At 41.7% G+C, this 20,743-nt stretch overlaps 1 protein-coding gene across 1 annotated transcript in view; it reads right to left on the reverse strand.

Moving 5' to 3' along the window:
- The window catches only part of KCNN1 (potassium calcium-activated channel subfamily N member 1), a 206,299-nt gene extending 185,921 nt beyond the window's left edge, over window positions 1–20,378 (reverse strand). The window contains exons 1-2 of the mRNA XM_075314848.1: window positions 19,965–20,378; window positions 1,694–2,143 (exon numbers count right to left, since the gene is read on the reverse strand). Coding sequence (XP_075170963.1) covers window positions 1,694–2,143; window positions 19,965–19,994 — 480 coding nt within the window. The 5' untranslated portion in view covers window positions 19,995–20,378. The remainder of the gene's footprint in view (window positions 1–1,693; window positions 2,144–19,964) is intronic.
- Window positions 20,379–20,743: the final 365 nt, after the last annotated feature.

The raw sequence follows: 20,743 nt of genomic DNA on the forward strand, positions 1-20,743 counted from the left end.
TTCGCTAATATTTTCCGAATACCTCGCCGCTATTCGATTATTCGCGAATATTTGACGCGCAATGAAAATCTATGGGAAACCCGAATAACAACTACTGAGAACTATTCGGGCTTCCCATAGACTTACATTGCGCATCGAATAGTCGAATACTGGCGAGGTATTCGGAAAATATTCGCGAAGCCGAATAATCGAAGTATTTGATCATCCCTAATCACAATCCTATTGAAAATTTATGGGCATAACTGAAAAGTCAGATGTGAGCAAGGCGATCTACAAACATGGCTCAGTTACACCAGTTATGTCAGGAGGAATGGGCCGAAATTCCTACCACCTATTGTGAAAAACTTGTGCAAGGATATTCAAAACATTTGACCCAAGTCATACAGTTTAAGGGCAATGGTACCAAATACTAATGAACTGGATGGAAACTTTTGAATTTACAGAAAGTAATAAAATGCTTTAAAACATTCTCTGTCTCATTATTCTGGCACTTGGTAAATATAAATAATTTTGATTCCTAATTGACCTAAAATGGGAAAGGTTTATTCTGCTTTCATGTCAGATAGTGAGAAAAACATGCAGATGTGTATTTATAGAGAGTGGATGTAAACTGCTGCTCTCAACTGCATGAGAGGGTTGGAGTCGGAGTCAGAGTTGAAGTCGGAATCAGGGAAACTGAGGAGTCGAGTTGGAGTCAGAGGTTTGCCTTACCAATTCCACAGCCCTGAGCTGAACTAGAGCAGGTGCAGAGAAGAGCAACCAAGGTTAATAAAGGAATGGGTGGAATGCAATACAAAGACAGGTGATTAAATATGGGGTTATTTAGGTTGGAAAAAAGATGGCTTAGGGCGATCTTGTTACATTGTACAAATATATGAGGGAACAGTACAGAGCTCTCTCTAATGATCTTTTTACACAAAGGCCTTTAACAGGGACAAGAGGGCATCTACTTCAGTTAGAGGAAAGGAGGTTTAATCATGATTACAGATTCTTTACTGTAAGAGCAGTGAGATTATGGAACTCTCTGCCACATGATGTTGTAATGAGTGATTAACTACTAACATTTAAGAGAGGCCTGGATGTTTATCTTGAAAAATATAATATTACTGGTTATATGCACTAGATTCTCTGATGGGGCGTTCATGCAGGGAACTAGTGTGATTGCTGTTTGTTGAGTCAGGAAGGTGGCGCTCACTGTCTGCCCCATGGGGTTTTGTGCCTTCTTCTGGATCAACATGTTAGGTTATGGGTTGAACTCAATGGACCTAAGTCTACCTTCAACCTTAAACACTATGAATCTAATTACTGTAAAGCCATATTCACCTGCTTAAAATCCCCTTGTTGCATCACAGGCTGATATAGTGACTTAATAAGCAACAATGTGCACTAAAAATATCGAAATTCTGGTGCAAATTTCTGCTACAAATATATTGCAATTAAAACTTGGTTTTAAACTTAGATTTAACAGTCTAAAGATGAACCAAATTTACCATCATCATTAAGCACTATGCTGTATAAGGCATATTTAAGACTGTTTGCACTGATGAAGGTTAGACAGTGCTGATATATATTTCACAATGTGTGCAAAAAAGGAATTCAATGTTTCCTATATGAATATTCGATAAACCAGTAATAAGGAATCCTATGCATTAATTTGTTTTAGTTTTTAACAGCAGAAAGTGTGTATCATTACCTTTGTGTAGACCCCCCAGGACAGCTCTGTTTCTGTGACCATGACCACTATGCCAAACATCCCAAATATGAGAGCGTAGTCACTGAGCCTTTTCCTCTTCTCAAACAGGGCTCTTCGGTGACCCAGCTTGTAGCCCACGTTTTGGTTCTTCTTTTGGCCCTTGTGACCTCCTTGGCTACTGTCGTCTCCTCGTAGGCTGCGGTGAGATGCTTTAATTGGGTCGTTTTTGCTTACTACAACTTCGATTCCTGGGCTGTGTAGTGTTTGAAGGGGCTGGGTTTCTGGGTCGGTCTCGTGAAGGTTCCTCCTAGAGGAGCTCAGGCTGCTGAGGGGTCTTGGGATCCCCCCGTTGTATCTGCAGCTGTTCATGGCTATGTCCGAAAAACGGTTGGACTGTCTGAAGGATGCTCTTGGACCATCATGACTGATGGGCTGTAGGTCAGCGTTCCCCTATAGAAAAGATATAAAGATAAATTTGTCACAGATGGATGGTAATATAAATGCAGTTGCATATAACAGTTGGTGGTGGTCAGGTTTTTACTATTTATCCTATATTTTTAAGTGCAAGTCACAAATTTGGTGCTATGAAAAGTGGGTAGATCTTAGTGGAAGTTCTATAGGCTGTAGAATATTTTTGCCATTTACATCAAGTTATAGCATAAATGTGGTAAATCTCTGAAGCCCACCACACTTTATAGAAAAAGCGCATGGGTTTTTGTAATAACTTAAAAAGCCACAGGACCACATTTATCAGTCCAGATAATGTCTAAGGGTAAGTTCACATTTCCGCTAAAATGTATCAGTCACAATCCACTGCTCTTGTAAACAACGGAATCTGTTTAGCGGATTCCGTTGCTCCCATAGACTTGTATGAGCAGCGGATTGTGACTGATGATGCTGCGTTGCACCCTCCGCCCGACTGATAAGTCATGGAACGACTGACCGCCGGGCGGGAGGAACGCATGTAACGTTTTTTGAGCAGCGTGATCCGTCGGATTTTGCTGTGCATGCTCTCTGGCTCCCTGCACACGTCACCAGCTTTGGTTGGTTACCCGATATTTACCCTGGTTACGGTGCAAGGAGCCAGCGCTAAGCGGTGTAGGCCCGTAACCAAGGTAAATATCGGGTAACCAAGGTAAACATCGGGTGCTTTGCTACCCGATATTTAGTCTGGTTACGTGTGCAGGGAGGCCGACACCTCCCCGCTCAGCCCCGCCCCCTCCCACACTCCGCACATGTGTGTACACACACACACACACACACCTGTCCCCAGCCATGCAGACAAGCACTGCCACTGACACCCTCGTCTGGCCCCGCCCCCTCCCGCATTCAGCATGTGTATACACACACACACACACACACACACACACTCACACACTCTCACACTCTCACACACTCACACACACACTCACCTGTCCTGCAGTCCCTGCGGCACTGACGTCCTCAGTGCCACGGCCCCGCTCGACTCCCCCCCCCCCTCCCGAACTCCGCCCCCCACACACAACGGAATCCGACAAAGAATTCTGTTCTTTGTCATCCGTTGTACAGCGTTGAACAGCGCATCAGTCACATGCGTCAAGCGATGCATGTGACTGATACAAAACAGCGGAAATGTGAACTTAGCCTAATCTAAAGGGTATATTTTCTAGCCATCTGTAAAAGAATTTAGAGCCACTATACCAGGTGTCTCAACCTCGGCTGGGTATATGGGCCACACAAAGAAAAAAACAAAATTTGCGGTGGCCGCATTCCTTGAAGGACAAAATGATGATAACCTATTTTGTTTTCTATACACATTTTGATCACTTTTTTGAACAATATTGGCGTGTTTATTTTATTTTTTATAAATGGCATTCATGGTATGATTTATGGTTCAGTTTTATAGCTCATGTCATTACAGATGTGATAACAAATGTACACTTTTTTTGTTTATTTTAGTTGATATATAAAATACCATTTTTAGTGGTAAAAAAAAATCATGCAGTCTTTTACATTTTATCCCTTTCTTGTAAGTATTATTGTCTTACAATTAGCTTCATATAGTAATTTTGGCCAATATCTTGTAGCGATGTGTCCAGCCTGGTCCAACATCAGCTGCTGGCCTCTGATTGGCATGCGGCTGGCATTGGTATAGCTGTGCTGAGGGCTTGTCCCTGCACGGCGCCGACAATACATTTCAATTGAACATGCGTCCAAGGACGCACATTCAACTGAAATAAGGCGCTAGCGTAGGGGTCCTCTGGACTGGGACGTAATCGTCAAGGTGTCTATGGTGCCTGCAGGCCGCATGAAACTGCCTCAGGGCCACGTGTTTCAGACTCCTGGACTTTTTCAAGTGATGTTATAGATGTGATTTGTGGGAGAATGCATGTACTCGGTGGATCTTTTAGGTATGGAAATAGAAAATAGTAATTCAGCCTAATAGTTATCTGTATTGGTGTTTATAATCCTCTGTATATTATTTAAGATTAAGATCATACTAATTTCTGTATTTGGTTATATTAAAATAAAGAAAATTTTACAATTATAATATATCATAAATCTAGATATCTTACAATGGGCTTCTGTGACTATCTGTGGACAAATCTTGTTACGGTAATTTTTATTCTGGGAAGTAACATTTACATTTCACAGTAATCTGAAAAACAAGCCGTTCCATTTCATTATAAGAGCACAATTTAGCTGTTATGGATGTGGCCTAGGACAAGTTTGTCCACTGATGTTGATGGCAACCAGTAAAAATGTGATTATACCTCTTTTATCCAAGACTATAACATAGGCTGTATATCTTGATCAGTGTAAAGAGGGTCTGCTGCATTTTGTACAAATATACCATTAGTCCATCCCCCCCCCAAAAAAAGACAAAAGTAAAAAAAAAACACATTAAAAAAACAAACTAATTGAATGTTACACTTAGTAACAGTTTAGTGGCAGAAAAAGCACCCTAAAACATTGCATTAACAGATAAAAAAATAGGGTCTACTTTGTTTTCCAGATGCATTGTCACTCTGATCTATTATTTTGTATTGCAGCATTTTCAGTTGCACCTAATGCCAAATTCACACATTCATGTGTCACGGTCGGAGTATGCATTGTAATGGTCGTGGCTTTCTGGCCAAGCTTAACAGCCTCATACATGCCTATGGGGCAGTCAAGTTCATGGCAGGAGATCCATGGCTAGTCCATCATACTTGGACCAGAACACACAGAAGTGTGAGTACAATATAAGATGTAATAGCAGACAAATTACAAAGAAAAAGAGGAATGGTTTTTGGGACTGAGCAGTCAAGATTTTTTGTGTCTTATAATCCCATTAAATTATGTTTAATAGCTTTCATATATATATATATATATATATATATATATATATATATATATATATATATATTATTACTATTATTATTTATTATTATATATATATATATATATATATATATATATATATATATATATATATGTATATATATAAATATTGGCTCATTTAGAAATTAAGTTGCTCTACTGAATGTCTACACATGATCTGCTACGTTCTGGATTTCACCGCCTCAGGTCTCACTATATGAATAAGTTTCTTATCTTGGCAGTTCTTATAGTATTTATTGGTCATCTCACATTGAAATACCTGAAATTTATGTCACCAACCACTCCAGGCAAAGTAGTGAGACCATATATTTCGTGTGGTGGCTGGATCATGACTTAGGCTATGTGCGCACGCTGCGTTCTGACTTGACAAATAAACTGCAGCGTTTTGACAACTGTAAACACTGCGTTTGACAAAACAAATGCATCCAAAACACATACAATTTGGATGCATTTTGAATGCGTTTTGAATACATTTTGGATGCATTTTTGACAGAGCATTCCCACTCAGCTCTGCTACATCCCCATAGAGCATGATTGGCTGCGAGACAGAGCTGCGCAATGAGAATGAACTCTGATGAACTTCACCTGACTTCATTGCCATCGCTCGGCTCTGTCTGTGTGTCGGGGCCTGATTTGCAATCACCGGTGAAGGACTAACCAGTGCCCGCAAATCCCGTGAGTGACTGAAGTGAGCCACACGATCAACGGTGTCGTCACTTAGGTTACCCACGGCCAGCTGGAGTCCTCCACCCAAGACCGCAAATCACCTGAGTGATGGCACCGCTGATCACTTCAGTCACTCGGGCGACTTGCTGTCACAGTTGGAGGATCCAGCAGTGACCGCGGGTAACCTGAGTGACGTCATCGCTGATAGCGCGACTCACTTCAGTTGTTGCGTGGAGCTGACAGAGAGCGGTTGTGGTCTGTGGCCGCTTGCTGTCAGCTTCCAATGTAGCAGAGTTGAAAGCGTCGTGGGACCTCGTGTGCATTACGTCTGACCTGGAGGGCTCTTTGGGGATTAATAAAGTTGTGAAAGACTTTTATTGTCTTTTATTCCAAATAAAGGATTTTTTCGGGTGTATGTGTTTATTTTCTTTAACTTACAGGTTAATCATGGGGGGTGTCTCCCTGCCATGATTAACCTAGGACTTAGTGGCAGCAATGGGCTGCCATTAACTCCTTATTACCCCGATTGCAACTGCACCAGGGCAATTCGGGATGAGCCAGGTAGAGTCCCGGGATTGTCGCATCTAATGGATGCGGCAATTCCGGGCAGCTGCTGGCTGATATTTTTAGTTCGGGGGGTTCCCCATAACGTGGGGCTCCACATCCTGAGAATACCAGCCTTCAGCCTTGTGGCTTTATCTTGGCTGGTATCAAAATTTGGGGGGGACCACACGTTGTTTTTTTTTAATTGTTTATTTATTTCACTGCACATAAAGACACGCCCACCGGCAGCTGCGATTGGTTGCAGTGACACAGCTGTCACTCAGCATGGGGGCGCGTCTGAATGCAACCAATCATAGGCGCCGGTGGGTGGGGGAAGCAGTAAATACAAGATGGAATAATGAGCGGCGGGCATTTTCAAAAGCAAGAGAAGCTGCCGGAGCTGTGTGACAGCTGTGCAGCGCTGCGCCAGTGATCGGTCAGTATGAAGGAGGGAGAGACCGACATACAGAGAGAAAGAGAGACCAACCGACTGACAGAGAGAGAGAGACTGAAATCGACATAGAGAGAGAGAGAGACCGACCGACAGACAGAGAGACTGACATCGACAGACAGAGACCGACATCAACAGAGAGAAAGCGAGACCGACCGACAGAGAGAGAGAGAGAGACTGAAATCGACAGAGAGAGAGAGAGATCGACCGACAGACAGAGAGACTGACATCAACAGACAGAGAGAGACCGACATCAACAGAGAGAGAGAGAGACCGACCAACAGACAGACAGAGACCAACATCGACATTGACATCGATTGAATGGGTGGAAAATGCAACCAAGACGAACAAAAGAAATGACATGTTGCTTTTTTAAATGCATCGATTTTGTCAAATATTTGGCATCCAAAATGATGCGTTTAAAAAAGCAACATGCACATGGAATTTGCTGACTTTTCATAGACTTTGCTGGGGAAGCAGAACACATGTATTTACACTGCTGTTTTAAACGCTGCGTAAATGAATGAAAAAATGCAACGTGCGCACATAGCCTTAGGATGTTGTCTTTGCTTTAATGTGGTGTTACAGTTTGTTTGTTGGGACAGGCATTCAACTCAGTTTAAAGGGCCTTTATAGATGGCATCCCACAACTCCCTTATACACAGTATAGTGGGCCCACGCCTCTCCTGTACACAGTATGATAAGCCCACAGCTTCCCTCTACACAGTATGATGGCACCACAGCTCCCCTATACATAGTGTAATGGGCTCACAGCTCACCTAAGCACAGTATGATGTGCCCACACCTCTCCTGTACACAGTATGATAAACCCACAGCTTCCCTCTACACAGTATGATGGCACCACAGCTACCCTAAACAGAGTAATAGAGTAATGGGCTTACAGCTCACTATACACAGTATGATAAACCCAAAGCTTCCCTCTACACAGTATAATGGATCCACAGCTACCCTATACACAGCATCATTGGCCCACAGATCACTCAAAACAGAGCGTTATGGATTACACACTGTATAATAGCCCCTTGGTAGCCAACACAATGTTTAATGGTCCCCACAGTAACCCCCAAACTGTACCTTGGCCCTTACATTAGCTCACACAGTGTATAATGGAACTAGCAAAGTAGTCCCCACAGTTTATGACTGGCCCCCACAATTATCCCCACACTATATAATGACCCCCAAAGTTTATGGCATTCCCCCACGGTAGCGCCCACACTGTATAAAGGCCCCCACAGTAGCCCTCAAACTGTATAACGGCCCCCACATTGTTTGATGGCCCCCAAGGTGGGCCCCAAACTGTATAATGGCCTCCACATTAGCTCCAAAGCTGTATAATGACCTCCGCATTACCTCCATATGGTGAATCCTACCTTAGCTCCCAAACTGTATAATGTCCCACACATTAGCTCCCACACTGTGTAGGCAAGTTGTATTTTAGAGGATTTTTTTATTATTGATTAACAACTATGTTCTCAATCAACCCAAAAGACTTATAAATATCAAAGCTTAATATTTTTGGAAGTTGGAGTGTTTTTTTTAGATTTGGCTATCTTAGGAGGATATCTGTTTGTGCAGGTAACTATTACTGTGCAGCATTATTAGGCAACTTAATAAAAACCAAACATATTTCCATCTCACTTGTTTATTTTCACCAGGTAAACCAATATGACTGCACAAAATTTAGAAATAAACATTTCTGATATGCAAAAACAAACCCAAAACAATTAGTGACCAATATAGCCACCTTTCTTTATGATGACACTCAACAGCCTGCCATCCATAGATTATGTCAGTTGCATGATCTGTTTACGATCAACATTGCATGCAGCAGCCACCACAGCCTCCCAGACACTGTTCCGAGAGGTGTACTGTTTTCCTTCCCTGTAGATATTACATTTTATGAGGGACCACAGGTTCCCTATGGGGTTCAGATCAGGTGAACAAGGGGGCCATGTCATTATTTTTTCATCTTTTAGACCTTTACTGGCCAGCCACACTGTGGAGTAGTTGGATGAATGTGATGGAGCATTGTCCGGCATGAAAATCATGTTTTTCTTAAACAATACTGACTTCTTCCTGTACCACTGCTTGCAGAAGTTGTCTTCCAGAAACTGGCAGTAGGTCTGGAAGTTGAGCTTCACTCCATCCTCAAATCCGAAAAGGTCCCACAAGTTCATCTTTGATGATACCAGCCCATACCAGTACCCCACCTCCACCTTGCTGGCGTCTGAGTCGGAGTGGAGCTCTCTGCCCTTTACTGATCCAGCCTCTGGCCCATCCATCTGGCCCATCAAGAGTCACTCTTATTCATTTCATCAGTCCATAAAACCTTTGAAAAATCAGTCTTAAGATATTTCTTGGCCCAGTCTTGATGTTTTATCTTATGTTTCTTGTTCAAAGGTGGTCGTTTTTCAGCCTTCCTTATCTTGGCCATGTCCCTGAGTATGGCACACCTTGTGCTTTTTAATACTCCCGTAACATTGCAGCTCTGAAATATGGCCAAACTGGTGGCAAATGGCATCTTGGCAGCTTCAAGCTTGATTTTCCTCAATTCATGGGTAGTTATTTTGCACCTTTTTTGCCCAACACGCTTCTTGCGACCCTGTTGGCTATTTGCCATGAAACGCTTGATTGTTCAGTGATCACGCTTCAAAGGTTTGGCAATTTCAAGATTGCTGCATCCCTCTGCAAGAAATCTCACAATTTTGGACTTTTCAGAGCCCGTCAAATCTCTCTTCTAACTCATTTTGCCAAGGGAAAGGAAGTTGCCTAATAATTAAGCACACCTTTTATAGAGTGTTGATGTCATTACACCGCACCCCTCCTCATTACAGAGAGGTACATCACCTGATTTACTTAATTGGTAGATGGCTCTCAAGCCTATACAGCTTGGAGTATGACAACATGTATACAAATTATCATGTGATCAAAATACTCATTTGCCTAATAATTCTGCACATAGTGTATCTATCTATCTATCTATCTATCTGTCTATCTCTCTATCTATCTATCTGTCCATCTATCCCTCTATCCATCTGTCTATCTTTCCATCTATGCCTCTTTCTGTCTATCTGTCCATCTATCCCTCTATCTATCTCTCTTTCTCTCTCTCTCTCTCTATGTAAGTCAATAGCTTGCTTGTGGCTTCTTCTGCCTGTTATACAGGTCAAGATTACCAAATCCTCCTATACCTTTCAGTACAGGCAGTGGCTTGGTGGTGGTAGAGCTGCTGCCTATGGACAGAGAGCTCATGAGTTCTAGTTGTGTCCTAGGTAATCAATACAGATGAGAATTTAATTTATTCACTGCACTGCGGGTGGAGAGGAGAGAGCCCTCAAATCGGGACAGTCCCGTTGAATGCGGGACGGTTGGGAGGTATGGTTGTTCTGTAAAACATGATTTACTCAGTGATCACTGCATTGAGGGGGAGAACCCGGGAGAACAACAGGACTGCGGGAGAGAGCCCTCAGATTGGGACAGTCCAGCTGAATCTGTGACAGTTGGGAGGTATGGTTGTACTGTAAAACTTGATTTACTAAATGTGCTAATTCAAAAATAATTTCTTTTTTTTTTTACAAACCCTGGGATTATTGTGTCAATTTTTGTAATAGATTAACCCCTTAACCCCCGAGCGATTTTCCATTTATCATTTTTGTTTTTTGATCCCTTTCTTCCGAGAGCCGTATCTTTTTTTATTTTTTCGTCATGCTTGCCATATGATGGCTTGTTTTCTGCAAGATGAGTTGTACTTTTAAATGAAATCATAGGTTTTACCATATAGTGTACTGAAAAATGGCACATAAAATCCAAGTGCAGAAAAATTGAAACAAAAATGCGATTGAATGATTGTTTTTGGGATATATTATTCAGCATGTTCAATATAGGCTAAAATTGATGTGTTGGTATGATGCCTCAGATCGGTATGAGTTTGTAGACACTAAACATGTATAGGTTTACTTTTATCCAAGGGGTTAAAAATAATTCATAAGTTTGTCCAAAAAAAGAGGTGCACTTTTTGCTCCATTTTCAGCAACCCATAATGTTCTCATTTTTTGGGATCTGGGGCTCAGTGATGGCTTATTTTTTGCGTCTTCAGCTGACATTTTTAATAGTACCATTTTTGTGCAGATAGTATGTTTTGATCGCCTGTTATTGCATTTTGCACAAAATTTGCAATAACAAAAAACGATCAGTTTACTTGATTGTATACTTTGATAGATCGGGCATTTCTGAATGTGGTGATACCAAATGTGTATATTTTTTAGTTTTTTAATTATTTCATTTCAATGGGGCAAATGGGGGGTGAATTGAACTTTTAGGGGTTTTTTTATTTTTTAAAACTTTTTTTTTACTTTTTTTATTTTACTAGTCCCCTTAGGTGACTATAAAGATCAGCAGTCTGATCGCTCATTCATGTCTCCTCATCAGAGTTGCATAGCTCAGATTAGCAGAAATGCTCGTCTTCTGTTACACCTGCTGCTCTGCCAGCTGTAACAGGAAGTGAGTCATGATAGCGACAGGAGTCATCACATGACTCTGTGCTACCATGGCAACCATTAGCTAGCTCAGTAATGGGAAAGTCTTCACTGAATACAGATTTTACCTCAGAATTGAGAATTTTGATAATTGATCAATTCTAGCAGAGAAAAAAAAGCAGATTTCTCTGATAAGAACTATTACAAAGTGTCTTATTTTTATGTGTATTATTCATTTATGATATAAAAATTAAAATGACAGTTACACTTTAAGTTTCTGTTTCAAAGATGAATATGTAAAGATGAGGAGAAGACATTAATAATCAACTGCTTTACTGAATAGTTGAATGTTACTGACATCAGGGCACTAGATAAAGACTGCACACATATTTCTTGCACGGTCTCACTTGTAAGTCTGAGTTAGTAGTTGACATCTTGTGCAAGAGAAAGACATTTAAAGCACACCAATCACCAGGATTTTCCTATACAACCTAAAACCAGGGCTATACTGGCACTATCATGCTGATTCTATACATACCTTCAGCGTCGGACTGGCTACCCGAGGAATCTCCAGTAATGCCAGGCCTGGAATCAGTTACCTGCATTGCACTCCAGAGCTCTCAGCTACAGCCTGGTCTGATCTCAGAGTTTGCAGGACTGCACCGCGAGCACCGAGTGATTGATTCCCCCGGCGATTGCGGTTCAGTTCATAACAGCTGCGGACAGGCCGGGCTGATCTCCGGAGTTCAGGTGAGAGCACCAGAGATTAGCCCAGGATGTCTGCAGCTGTCATGAACTGAACCGCAATCGCCGGGGAATCAATCACTCGGCGCTCACGGTGCAGTCTAGGCTGCACTCCGGAGCTCAGGTGAGAAATCCGGAGTGCAATGCAGGTAACTGAATCCAGGACTTGTATTACAGGAAATTCCTCCAGTAGCCAGTCCGACGCTGCATACCTTTAGTGGTCAGCTCGGATGTATAGGTTTTGAAACACAAGCAATTAAAAATTGTAAAATGAGCAGCTGTGTGAATGACAGCAGCTGCACCAGCTGATAGCTGGGGTGGGTATTCATAGTTATCCCCTCCCCCTGTTATTTATTTATGCTAATTTTGTTATACAATTTTTTATTGTCACTAGAAGGACCTGTGCTGATGTCATACCCATGTGACCAGAAGGGGCGGGGCCTCAACCAACAGAAAAATAATGTTGCTTCTTGTTAACAACTATGTTGGCTGAGACCCCGCTCCTTCTAGTCAAATGGGTATGACATCAGCACAGGTCCTTCTGGTCACAGTAAAACAATTGTATAATAGAATTAGCATAAATAACAGGGGAGGTGATAACTATGAATACTCACGCCAGCTATCAATTGATCAGCAGCTGCTGCCAATCAAAAAGCTGCTCATTTTACAAACTTTACTTGCTTGTGTTTCAAAACCTATACATCCTAGCTGACAACTAAAGGTGTGTATAGAATCATCATGATAGGGAAACTATAGCACTGGCTTTAGGTTATATAGGACAATCCTGCTGATTGGTGCACTTTAAATGCTGTTAGGAATATGTGTTAGGGCCATTTCACACATCCAGCATTTTGCTGGATTGCCGGATCCGGCACACTCCAGTACAGTGTTAATACTGTACAATGGCATTGCGGCAAGCTCAGGTCACATGCTCTGGTCACATGACAGCATGTGACCGGAGGTTACCGCGATGCGATTGTACTGTATTACGCTGTACTGAAGTGTGCCGGATTCGGCAATCCAGCGAAATACCGGATGTGTGAAACGGGCCTTACTGAGCATTTTGTTTTGAGCATTTAACCGTGTCAACCAATTCCACCCTGCAGGTCACTGTGCTCTACGTGGGCCCTTCGTTTTCCACACGGCTGTCTTTTCTTTTACAGCAGATGACTTACACAAATACTTGCAACTTCATGTTCCTGATCTGCGCAAAAACATGCTGTACTAAACGAAGCAAATATGTATATCATCTCTTTTGGCAGAGAAATGTCATGTCATGGGAAACTGCTGAATCTGATATGCATGGGGCACACAATAACTGTGGAGCCACTGGCGGACACAGACAGAAGAGGGCCCCTGTGCAAAAACAGTTCTATAACTCACCATAGTGTACAATTCCGCCTGCTTTGGAGGTAGATGTGGCCCCCTTACTTCTTGGACCCCTGGGCAGTTGCACAAGTGATACTACATATTAGTTGATTTTTGGGAATTATATATTCATTTTAGCTTTTTCATCTCCATTTAGAAATTTGACATGTTTAATCAAAAAAAGTTTTAATCAGATGTTGATATAGCCTCTCTCCTTGTCTGGGATCTGGGGCAATTAAGCATACTGACACCATTTTATTACCACAAATTGATATGATCTACTATGTGCAAAGAGATCCATGAGTGAATTTGCATAGGACATTATCCAAAATGACTTAGGAATGTTAGTATTGTATTTATTTTTTTTATTCTTTTTTTAATTTTTTTTATTCTATTAATGCCATTTTGTTTCTCAGTCTTTTTCTTATTCTGGACGCATAGACAAAGTCATTAAGATGTTCTGAGATTTTCTGCATACATTGTTCCATACCATTGGCAATTTTTTAAAATTGCACCCAAATTTTGCTGGAAATAGTTCTACAACAAAGTGGCCAATAGGAACCATTAGATGCAACAAGTCTGAAGTGGACAAAGGATTTGTGTGATATTTATAATTTTGTGTTTGTACCATTTTGATGAATTTGATGTGTTTCATACAGTTTCACTATCTTATAAAATCATTTTTAGTTTCCAATAAAACTTTCTAAAAATCTCTCACTGTAGTGCAATGGATTTCTGGAGCAGTTGGAATATGTTGGAAACCGTTTCTAACATTATAAGTTCCATCAACCTCTTTTTATATCTTGGCTGTACCTGAAGCAAGCAGACATGGCAGAATAACCTACAGAAGTATTTGATACACTGCAAATTATACCAATTTCCCCCACCTAAAAAGAAAGGAGAGGTCTGCAACTTTTATCTAATTAATTTGCATTTTATTGCATGAAATAAGTATTTCATCACCTATCAACCAGCAAGAATTTTGACTCTCACAGGCCTGTTATTTTTTTCTTTTAGAAGCCCTCCTGCTGTGCACTCATTACCTGTATTAATTGCACCTGTTTGAACCTGTTACCTATATAAAAAAAACACCTGTCCACATAATCAATCACACTCCAACCTCTCCACCATGACCAAGACCAAAGAGCTGTCTAAGGACAGTAGGGACAAGGTTGTAGACCTGCACAAGGCTGAGATAGGCTACAGCACAATAGGCAAGCAGCTTGGAGAGAAGGGAACAACTGTTGGTGTAATTATTAGTAAATGGAAGAAACACAAGATGACTCACTCTTATTCAGTCTGGGGCTATTTGCAAGATGTCATCTCGTGGGGTAAGGATGATTCTAAGAAAGGTCAGGAATCAGCCCAGAACTACACAGGAGGATTTGGTCAATGACCTGAAGAAAGCTGGGACCACAGTCTCAAGAATTACCGTTAGTAACACAGTTTGCCATCATTGATTAAAATCCTGCAGGGCATGCAAGGTCTCTCTGCTCACACCAGCACATGTCCAGGCCCATTTGACGTTCACAAATGACCATTCGGATGATCCAGAAGAGCCATGGGAGAAGGTCATGTGGTCAGATGAGGCCAAAATAGAACATTTTGAAATCAACTCCACTTGTCATGTTTTGAGAAAGAAGAAGGATGAGTACAACCCCAAGAACACCATCCCACCCTTGAAGCTTGGGGGTGAAACGTCATACTTTGAGGATGTTTTTCTGCAAAGGAGACAGGACGACTGCATCGTATGAAGGGAGTATGGATGGGGTCATGTATAGTGAGATTTTGGCCAACAACCAAATTCCATCAGTAAGAGCATTGAAGATGAGTCGTGGCTGGGTCTTCCAACATTACAATAACCCAAAACAAACAGCTAGGGCAACTGAGGAGTGGCTCCGTAAGAAGCATTTCAAGGTCCTGGCGTGGCCTACCCAATCTCCAGACTGGAACCCAATAGCAAATCTTTGGAGGGAGCTGAAGATCAATGTTGCCCAGAGACAGCCCCGAAACCTGAAAGATCTGGAGAAGATCTACATGGAGGAGTGGGCAAAAATCCCTGCTGCAGTGTGTGCAAACTTGGTTAAGAACTACAGGAAATGTTTAACCTCTGTAATTGAAACAAAGGTTTCTGTAACAAATATTAAGTTCTGTTTTTCTATTGTATTAAATACTTATTTTATGCAATAAAATACAAATTAATTATTTAAAAATCATACAATGTGAGTTTTCTATAATCTTGGGGGGATTCTGTCACTGATGAAGTGTACCATCAATATCAATAAAGATGACAGACCTTTCCATTCTTTGTAGGAGGGAAAGCTTGCAAAATTGGCAGTGTATCAAATACTTATATATATATATATATATATGTATAAAAATAAATAAATATATATATATATATATATATATATATATATATATATATATATATAGATATATAGACATCAATTTATATGTATTTAGGTATTTAATGGATTTTCTTTCTCTCAAAGGCTGTCAAAATTGTTGTTAGTTCATAAAGTGGTAGGGAAGATGTATTATCAGTGTTCATAGAGATGCCTGGCATAAATATTGTGAACATACATTCTCTTTTTAGTTCCACTATTTGTCTTATACAGGTGGATCTCAATAGATTTGAATTTCATCAAAAAGTTCATTTATTTCAGTAATTCAATACAAAAGGGAAACACATATATTATATAGAGTCATTCCACACAGAGAGATTTATTTCAAGTGTTTCTTTCTGTTAATGTTGATGATTATGGCTTACAGCCAATGAAAACCCAAAATTCATTATCTCAGAATATTGTATAAGAACAACTGAAAAAATTCTAAACTCAGAAATGTTGGCCTACTGAAAATGTTGTACAGTAAACACACTCAATACTTGGTCGGGGCTCCTTTTGCATGAATTACTACATCAATGCAGCGTGGCATGGAGGCGATCAGCCTGTGGCACTGCTGAAGTGTTATGGAAGCCCAGGGTGCTTTGATAGCAGCCTTCAGCTCGTCTGCATTGTTGGGTCTGGTGTCTCTCATCTTCCTCTTGACAATACCCCATAGATTCTCTATGGGGTTTAGGTCAGGCGAGTTTGCTGGCCAATCAAGCACAGTGATACTGTGGTTATTAAACCAGGAATTGGTACTTTTGGCAGTGTGGACAGGTGCCAAGTCCTGCTGGAAAATGAACTTTCCATCTCCAAAAAGCTTGTCGGTAGAGGGAAGCATGAAGTGCTTCCTGGTAGATGGCTGTGCTGACTTTGGTCTTGATTAAACACAGTGGACCTATACCAGCAGATGACATGGCTCCCCAAACCATCACTGACTGTGGAAACTTCACACTAGACCTCAAGCAGCTTGGATTGTGGCCTCTCCATTCTTCCTCCAGACTCTGGGACCTTGATTTCCAAAGGAAATGCAAAATGTACTTTCATCTGAAAACAACACCTTGGACCACTGAGGAACAGTCCAGTTCTTTTTCTCTTTGGCCCAGGTAAGACTCTTCTGGAGTTGTCTATTGGTCCTGAGTTTCTTGACACCAGGAATGCGACAATTGTAGCCCATGTCCTAGATACTTCTGTGTGTGGTGGCTCTTGAAGCACTGAGTCCAGCAGCAGTCCACTCCTTGTGAATCTCCCCCAAATTTTTGAATGGCCTTTTCTTAACAATCCTATCAAGGCTGCGGTTATCCCAGTTGCTTGTGCACCTTTTTCTATCACAATTTTTCCTTCCATTCAACTTTCCATTAATATGCTTGGATATAGCACTATGCGATCAGCCAATTTCTTTAGCAATGACCTTTTGTGGCTTACCCTCCTTGTAGAGTGTGTCAATGACTGCCTTCTGGACATCTGTCAAGTCAGCAGCCTTCCACATGATTGTGTAGCCTACTTATCCAGACTAAGGGACCATTTTAAATGCTTAGGAATGGCTTGGTTGCTGACATGGCTGGGCAGTTGTCATGGCTGGACAACTGACATGGCTGGGTTGCTGACATGGCTGGGTCACTGACATGGCTGGGCAGTTTACATGGCTGGGCTGCTGACATGGCTGGGCTACTGAACTGGCTGGGCAGCTGACATGGCTGGGCAGCTGATATGGCTGGGCCACTTACATGGCTTGGCAGTTGACATGGCTGTGCAGTTAACATGGCTGGGCACTTGACATGGCTGGGTTGCTGACATAGCTGGGTAGTTGCCATGGTTAGCCTCTGACATTGCTGGGCCACTGACATGGCTGGGCCAATCACATGGCTGGGCAGTTGACATGGCTGGGCAGTTGACATGGCTGGACAGTTGACATGGTTGGCCGCTGACATGGCTGGGCAGTTGACATGGCTGGGCCGCTGACATGGCTGGGCCATTCACATGGCTAGGCAGCTGGGTTGTTATAGCTGAGAAGGCATGGCAAAAACACATTCTCTGCAATAATGAATCACTATCTGGTCATCTAGATGCCACAAAAAGGTTTGCTGGCTAATGTGTAGTTTTGGCTATATGGCTTTGTCATGGGTCCATTTAGGTGTAGTGAATTAAAACTGAAAAGCTATATATAATGACAATATAGGAAGTTGTGTTCTTCCACCATTGGGAAAATAAATTGTTGTTTTGCCGTGACTATACCCCTAAGCTGTAACAAGAAAATAGTTTCCTGAGATGGAGGAATTTGGCTAGCAACCTTTGGGCTGCCAATAGTAAAGACAACCTTTTTAGCCAACATTAGTCCTGATCATGTAATTAAATGTATGTAAGTTAGTCTAACAAAAAGACGTCGTTAAACTAAGGACCTTGGTGTTGCATTAAGAAATGTATCAATTATGGGCGTTGTGCCACTTATTTTTTGCCACATACTGAGTGTTCCTAATTATGAGACACTCCATCTAGGTAAATAAAATGTATCCATTTAAAATCCAAGTGGTACATTTTTTCCAAGCTATTATGCTGAATGTATCTGGCTATACTGCACACGCATAAAAGAAGGAAAAAAAACAATGCTCCGGATAAATATAAAAAAGGAAACAAGCCGTCAATTATGGTTTTTAAAATAGTATTTCCACTTTTCTATTTTAATATTTTTTACCAAGTTTCAGCCTTATTGTATTATTCGTTGTATAACTGGCATATGACCAATTCTTCTCATTAGTAATCATAACATATTGGCAAAATATTTAGGGAAAGTATCTATACATTTGTACGCAGAGCTGAGATTTCAAAATCTGTCTGAATTGTCAGACTTGATCCTGTTTATTAGATTATTGGTTCCCTAGAATTACTATTGGTTTTGTTTTTTATTTCATATAAAAAAGTATTTATTCTTTACTATATTTACAGGGTAACACTGATAAAATGAGTATGTAGTGCTCGATCACAATGACAGCGGCTTGTCATATTGTGGTCTGTTTACATATAACGCTTCATGATGATTGCTTCATAGTGGTTGTTGGTGCAGTTGCTTTTGTTATGATCTCACCAGACATTCATTCTGAGGTTAAGCATTCCTTAACATTTCCTTATAATACAATGTCGCCTTCTCCAAATATTATTACCAAAGCCTCGCCACTTTCCATATGTAGCATACTAAAAGACACAGTTGATTGTGATGGATTAGAGAAAAAACAGCAATGCATCTTGACATCATTTCAATACCGTAAGAAGCTGTACACACAAGTGTATGTGCCTAATATGATTCTATGAAATGTCTGAATGAGAACAGGCGCAAAATAAGATAAAACGGTATCAACACTCAAGGGAGAAGGAAAAAGTGTTAGAAGAAAGTACAATCCACTGGTAGAAAAACTCAGTAATCTCATATTCAATGGTAAGTGCATGGATATAGGAGCAGAGCATGTATGGAATAACATTGGCAGGGTAAGAATACCTGTAATAAGCTAGAAGTTGCGAAGCTGTACAACAATCGTAGACCCCAATGGCACCAAATAGCATAGAAATCCTTCTTTGACTACAGACAGAAGCCTTTCTATTGACTGCATGTCCTCTAGGTAATGATCTACTCATGAAGCCCTAGGGAGAAATCCTTGAGTGGAGAAACCCTGCAGTTGTGGCACCTGTAAACCCCACTATTGGCCACACAAAGTCAAGAAGCCATGGATAACATTCAGCTTTATTACATGTATAGAATATCTTACAGCCATAGTAACTTAAGACATGAAAGAGAATGGCAAGGCTCAGATCACACAGCAAACGCATCATTCCTGCACTGCATTAGCTGCATTGGCACACACCATATACCACTAATGCAGGCACAGAAATGGCATCATCTCCTACATTGCTACATCCCTAGCACCCTGCCTCCACCTTGTCATACTTCTAGCACATCCATTCTTCCAGGCATGTACATTTCTGCACTCAGTTGGCAATTTCTGTAATTAGGAGCCTCAATCATGCACACAGCAGTGCTAATCTACAGTACCTGTATTCCTGAATGAAATGCCCTCTCAGCCAGGGGCACCCATGACCCCACTCCATAATTATCAAGTTCCCATACCCAATGGGACAATTAGTGTCCCCTTATGCCACATAGGCCCTGCAGCAATGTATGTGCTACATCAATCATACACAACTTAACCCCTTCTTCCAGGAAAAATTGCATTCCGATGCCCTGCTATCCACCCACTTACCCATGCTGCGAACTGGAAACCAAGCCACATAGGGTTAATTCTCTGGCATAGCAGTACCCAGCCGATATTTTCCAGGACATGGGCTGGGAATGGGATCACATTGCCTTCTTCTGTTGCCTCATTGTGCTGGGAATGTGGCGAGGAATTGGGAGAAGTAGTTTCCTGGCGCTCGCCGCACTGCCGCAGCCGAGGAGCCCACCCTGGTCTTGTAGATTGGTCACTGCTGCAATGTCTCTTCTCTCCAGCCCTCCCTCCCCCCGCAATCCAAACGGGTAACACAGCCTTCCAGTGGGGCACACACAATGCCTTTATAGCCTGCAGTGGGGCAAGGCTGCAAAGGGTGCCCTGGCTGCAGACATGCCGTGCCTGCCTGGCATGGGTGGGGAGGTCGCAGCTGTGGCTGGCTACGGTCTGCTACTTGGGTATCATGTGAGGTTTTGGTAGACACCCCCTAGTCCTGCAGATTAGATACTGCAGGTAATACAGCACGTTGCTGCTATGTGAAATGTTCCAGTATGCAGATGCTCATAGACATTTGTCACATGTTTTATGCATTCAGGCTGTAGGTTGGCGTTATACTAGTGGAAATGGCAACTGAGAGGCTTAGATAAGACACAGCTACTTAGAGATGTGGTGCGGTGCAGAGACAGCAACTGGCACCTGCAGAAAAACTGGGATGGATTGGCCTGTGTTGTCAGCGAGGTTCGATCCTAGCACATATACTGTACTTAAGACTGGATGCTGTACGGTGCCCACACATATAGGATCAATTGTTGTGT

The sequence above is a fragment of the Anomaloglossus baeobatrachus genome, chromosome 1, assembly GCF_048569485.1.
Source record: "Anomaloglossus baeobatrachus isolate aAnoBae1 chromosome 1, aAnoBae1.hap1, whole genome shotgun sequence".
Classification (NCBI taxonomy): domain Eukaryota; kingdom Metazoa; phylum Chordata; class Amphibia; order Anura; family Aromobatidae; genus Anomaloglossus; species Anomaloglossus baeobatrachus.